At 44.2% G+C, this 6,019-nt stretch overlaps 1 protein-coding gene across 1 annotated transcript in view; it reads right to left on the bottom strand.

Annotated features, from left to right (window-relative positions):
* SNAP29 (synaptosome associated protein 29) overlaps window positions 1-5,959 on the bottom strand; it is a 12,812-nt gene extending 6,853 nt beyond the window's left edge. The window contains exons 1-3 of the mRNA XM_006021517.3: window positions 5,896-5,959; window positions 5,258-5,630; window positions 1,316-1,512 (exon numbers count right to left, since the gene is read on the bottom strand). Of these exons, the coding sequence (XP_006021579.1) occupies window positions 1,316-1,512; window positions 5,258-5,506 (446 nt within the window). The 5' untranslated portion in view covers window positions 5,507-5,630; window positions 5,896-5,959. The remainder of the gene's footprint in view (window positions 1-1,315; window positions 1,513-5,257; window positions 5,631-5,895) is intronic.
* Window positions 5,960-6,019: the final 60 nt, after the last annotated feature.

Here is a 6,019-nt window from a genome sequence, read left to right on the forward strand (position 1 = left end):
AAGAAAAAACCACAGGGTGAAGCTTGTGTACTGGCTAAATGTACCTTCCCTCTGTGACAACCCTAGGACTGGTAAACATAAATTCGGGGGGGGGCATATTTTGTTGGCCTTGCCTGCATAATTCTTATCTGCTATCACTGTGTATCAGTAACATTTGCCTATTATTGAATTAAGAAGTTGTGGTCAGTCTGAGGGTTTGGGTCTGCCCAGAGCAAGGTATCTGGGTCATAAATCCACTGTCAACACTGAAAACAGCAGCACATTTCATTCAAGGCAGAATCAGGGTCTCAATCTTGGCCAGAGACAATCAAGCCCTACTTTTATCAGGAGAGGGGAAGCAAAAAGTCAGCCAGAATACATGCAATGTTACTGTTGTTTGTGCATTTTTCCAGTGAAGGAAAATTTTGTCCCAGCTTGACAAAGCCCTGGTTGGAATGATCTAGCTGGGGATGGCCCTGCTTTGAGCAGGAGGTTGGACTAGATGACCTCCAGAGGTCCCTCCCAACCGTAATTTTTTCTATGATTCTAGTACTGTCCAACAATAGCTAAAAAAAGAGTCAGTTAGCTTAATTCTTCTTCAGAATTGAATAAACCGGAAAGTCAGAAAAACAAGTACACAAGAGCACATGATATCAAGTGGGAGTTTGCTGAGGGCAGCAGCTCTACAGCGTTGTATATTTGCATGCCATGCCAACTTCAAACTTATTAGAAATCTAGTATTGTTGCACTGCCACAGGTACACAGAAAAATTCCACATCCTGCCCAATTTTGAAAATATAGTTGTTAGATAAAATATTTAGCTGCCTTTACCAGCATGTAGCCAACAAGATAATTTGCTAGTGCTGTGTGCAATATTTAAATGACCAGCCAAGTAGTGGGGCTTCCTGGGACATGTAGAACTGTTAAGCCTTGCCTTAGTATGACAAAAAAGTCTCAGTCCTGAAATGTGATGGGCAAAGGATTGAACTTACTTCAGATATGGTACAAAGACAGGGAGGAATAGAGGGGAAAATGAGCAAGCGCATATTATGACAAAGTAGGACAGACATCTTGTTTAAGCCAGACAGCTATCTGTGTCAGCTTCTTCAAGATGTTGTGGAAGAAGTTGGCTCTGAAGGGTGACTGACATGGAAATGAATGAGACATTCTACTGAGCCAGCTCCAGAACAGAGCCCCACCTGGAAGAGTGCTGCAATGGAGCAGTGTTTCCCTGTCTCCATCTTGCAGCTTACAAGATTTCTCTACTACATGGTTGGTCCCCCTGCCAGTAATAACTGCATGCTGCCATACTTGGAAAATTTTTCCTTTTACTTGCCTGCTGTTTGCATAGTACTCGGGTGCTCCATTCTGCTCAGGCTTGGTTTCTGGAGGTTTGGATTTGAAGTAGTTTACAAAACCACCAAAGACACTTTTAATGTTGTTCATGTGTCTCTGACTAGTCTTTAAGTCCTGTTCCATTTTATCCACCATTTGTTCAGTGCGCTTTAATGCCTCACCCTGACGTACAAGCTCCTGAAGGGAAATTAACAGAAAAATGCAAGTTAGAGAAGGTGAGGGATGAGATAAGATGCAATGCCAATAGTTTTAAGCTAAGAATAAAAGTATTTAAAGCACCCCTTTTCAGTCTGCAGCAATACATATTTTTAAAAGATCAGCTATACAAAATTACTATACTTCCTGTTGGGAAACAATCATAAAAGGCTCCTTGTGTACTTAAAAAGCAGTAGCTTTAATATATAGCTCTGAGATAGACCAATTAGAAGAAAACAGGAAGACGAGATTTAATAAATTCATTTCCTAGCACATTAAAAACATCAGTGCACCTCTACTATTACAAGGCTTTTAGGATTAGCATATGGATAAACAAACCATCTTACCTTCATTATACCTGCAGATTTTTCAGTAATCTTGAGTAAAACTGTAAATCTGTTTCTCTCAAACTGATTGTTCCCAATAGTCTAACCTTCCTTCAACCAATTGATATGTATTATTTAATTTATGATAATGCCTACAAGTCTTAACTGAGACTGGAGCCCACTGTTCTAGGTGCTATTCAAGCAGAGTCCCTGAAACCAGAAAGATGAAGGGTGGGAGCAGAAACAAAGACACAGGGAGGTAAAGCAAGTTACCCAAGCTCACATAGCTGGTCAGTGGTAGAGCTACATATATCCCTAGATCCTGGTGCAGCATTTTATCTACTAAACCATTCTTTTGACATGTATGCCACAAATTAAGCCCCATATCCTCTCCAAGTGCCAGTCTAATGCCCTTCCCCTGCCCAGTCTGCTCCTTTGCTTTCTGCTCCCTGCACCCTCCCTAATCTACCCTGTCTGACAGAGGCTGCTTGTGCCCTTTTTGGCACCCTTCTATTACACCACCCTACTCCATATCATCCCATGTTTGATCATACCTAAACAATACAGAATATGAAAGAGAAAAGTAACAAATAGGAAGAATCCATATTTAAACCACCCTACCGGCAAACAAATGTTACTAGATTTTTATACTGAAGTTTTAAGCATGCTAACTATGATCAGGAATCTGGCTGCAAGCCTGCTAAGCACTCTGAGGAACCACTCCTCAGCACTCTACAAACAGCAGCGGTGGCCTCTTTCATTTTCCAGTGCCTTACCACCAGGAGTAAAGTAGCAAATCAGAAAGGACAATATTTTTTGTCAGTTTCATTTCCTACTCAGCACCCTCTGTGTGCATGAAAGTGAAAGTGACAAGGACCTGACAATTAGACTTCACTGGTGGGGGGATGGAATTTGGGGATGGAGATGATAGAAAAGGGAGACAAGGCAAGAATCCAACCAAAAACAAGGCACCTAGCTTTTCATGTGGATAGATTTGAGTGCCTAAATAAAGAGTTGCTTGGAGCAGGATTCAACAACTCCAGCTTTCATTGGCTATATAGTTCTTAGGACTAAGAAATGCCAGCTTCCTGTCACAATAGTCTAGATTCCGTTCACAAAAAGTATCTGACATTACAAGGTCTTACACCTTTATCTGCCCTTGCTAAGTTAGGTTACGTTGTACCATGAAGGCATAGAAAACAAACACTGCCCACTGCCAAGTTTCTAATGGTGAAGCAAGCAAGCTGGCCAGAATTAATTCAATTCATAAGCACCACTTTCATTGACAAGGGCTTTTATTTTCTTGGTACTGGACTGAGCTAGGCAAATTGAAAGAGAGCTGCTGACAGAAGTATTCCAATAGCAGTTATTTCCTTACACGAGTTTCTCTCTGGTAACTACCTCCTACAGGGTATGATTTGAAGTTCTAAAGCACAGTTTGCAATTTGTTATTTTAGCAGCTTAAAAATAAAACAGACAGAATTATTCTGTGGATTACTTTACTAAAATTGAATTGTGGTTGCATTAACGAAACACCATTCTGGCTTGGATTCTAGTTAACAGTCCCTCATAATCTTTTCCCTCATGCTCCTTATGCAAACAGCCACATTTATGTCATTCAAACACTATCATTAACTCTACATTCCTTATCTTTCCTCGACTTTTCCTTGCATCCTTACAGAATTTGTAGCATTACCTCTCAGATTACACACACAAAAATCACTATCACACTACTCAATTATATTGATACAGATAACTATATTCATTCCCTCAGGAGAACATATGTAAAAAAATGTGAGTAAACATCCTTCATTAACAGGTGGCACAGCCCAAAAGGCCTTATTAAGAATGACTGTAGATGCCTAGAGTGGGTACTAACATCACTTACTCTCAAAATATCCCCATTAGTATTAAGGAAATGATTAACAACATTGAAACTAAGTTCATAGCAGTCTGATGGGTAGGTTGTGGTCATCAATGAGTCAGGAAAAACAGGTCTAGCAGATTTTAGACAGAACAGCTATCATTGATTGTTAAGTTTTCTACTAACAGAATGGCATATTTTTTGTTCATGTTCAGTAATCTTTTCACCCACAGATGGTCATACAAAACTATTTTAGGCATTAACAGGAGCCCTGAAGGGAAAGCAGTACTGGAAGCACTCTTAAGTTCTTATCTTAAAACACTGAGGTAGTCAAGGTACCTTGGACTTCTCTTTTGAAGAGAAAGAAACCCCCCCCAACACTGCCAACACTGCTTCCCAACCCCCACAAAAATTACAGAGATTTAAAAACCACTGAGAAAAAACAAACAGCAACAACTGATTAGATTCTTAAGGGTTTGCAATTCATGCAAGAAGGCAAAACACTAGCAATCTGTTTTAGTTGAGGTGCGTATATATGCATATAGAATAAAACCCTTAGTGTCCCAATCCTGTTTTGAGATATTTTCTGAAGTTTATGAAGACAGAAGATTTTACTAATAAGCTTAGTAAACCACTGTGGCTGTGAGTATGCCCAGTAAAAGGAGTCACCAGAAGGAAAAGTGTTCCATGTTGGCCACAGTCACAGGTGTGGCTGCAGCTTACGTGGATGTAGCTGAAGCTAGCTTTAACACGTAGCCTGCATATGGAGACAAGTAGAGCCGTAGCAGCATGTGTACATACAGCCTCACACCAGATGCAACCCCTACCTGAGGAGATGGGTAAATAAGGTGTCCAGATGCTCTGGCTATACTGCACGCACTATCAGAGCTAGCTTGGATAGGTCTCCAGGAGCTGCAGTCATATCCTTTGCAGGGTAGTCGTACCCCGGTTTACTACCAAGCTAGGCTGCATAAAGTTCACTTAAACAGATGGCAGACTTGAGTGGCAGCACCGACCTCTTCACGCTTAGAGTTCATATTGCTGGCTAGCAAAATCTCTTACAGTTTACACAGAGCCTAAGGGGTGTGTCTGTGTGTGGCCTAATCAGCCAAATCAGTTCTGAATTCTATTGACTGAGCAGAAGTCAATCATTCAAGTCTGTGTGGCACTATGACTGACACGCATCTTGCCTCCCAGACTCTTCAGATGAGGGGTTCAGATACTCCCAAATCCATGGCAGGCATCATATACACACGCCCCAAGCCCGGAGGCCTTGGAGTTCAGATGTCCCCAAGTCTTGCTCGCCCCTAGTCCAAAGGCCATAGGAGCAAACTAAAGGGAGAGCCTGAGAGCAATCCCCCACCATCATAAATTGTGTAGCCAAGATCCTCCCATTGGGAGGCTACAGTAGACTCTCACGAGGCTACCCACCAACAGTGCAATGGACAGTATCTCCCTTGCCAGGTATGGTAAAACCAACTGGGCCAACACCATCATCACGGTCTTGCACCGAAATCAAGGCTCATTATCAACTCACCTCTGAAGTGGCCACCCCGACCTTCTCTGACTCGTAAATGAGAGAGAGCGAGCGGTGCGTGCTGTCCACCGTGGCGGTCGATCGCCTCAGCACCTCTTGCTGCAGGTACCGCTGCTTGTTGGCAGCCTCCCTGCGCTCTCTCCCCGCGGGATCCTCCAGGTTGTCGTCCGCTCCATCGTTCCACCTCACCGGCTTCAAATCTTCATCGTCGTCGTCAAACGGGTTATAGCTCTTGGAGTAAGCTGACATGATGCCGATTTTTGCTCTTCTCCCCCAGCTGCGGTGCGAGCACAGCTCGTGGCTGGCGCGTGCTGCCTGGGCCGGGAGCAACAGGTGGACTGAGACGGGGCGAGTCTCAACGCAGGCGTGTTATCTGCGCTCAGGAGAGAGAGATGGGAGGCAAGAAGTGTAACACGTTATGACCCGCATGTGCGGCCCCCAGTGCCATGTACTCGCCCCCCCCAGCCCACACACCCTATCTCCCCATGTTTACAGGCAAACCCACCAATATCCACACCCCTGTCCCCCTGCATACGCATGCCCCCAACACCTCCATGTTCACATGCACCCCCACTCCCTCCTGCTTACACGTGTCCGTGTCCATGTCCCACCCGTGTACATGTGCCCCCCAAGCTTACACACGTCCCCGTGTCCTGCCCACAGACACATGCTTCCCCAGTCCCTCTGCATACGTGCACCCCCGTGTCCCGTCCCCGCATGTACACAGCCCCGCCCAGGGCTCTTGGAGTACACGCGCCCGCC

Source organism: Alligator sinensis, unplaced genomic scaffold (genome assembly GCF_000455745.1).
Source record: "Alligator sinensis unplaced genomic scaffold, ASM45574v1 scaffold570_1, whole genome shotgun sequence".
Classification (NCBI taxonomy): Eukaryota; Metazoa; Chordata; order Crocodylia; family Alligatoridae; genus Alligator; species Alligator sinensis.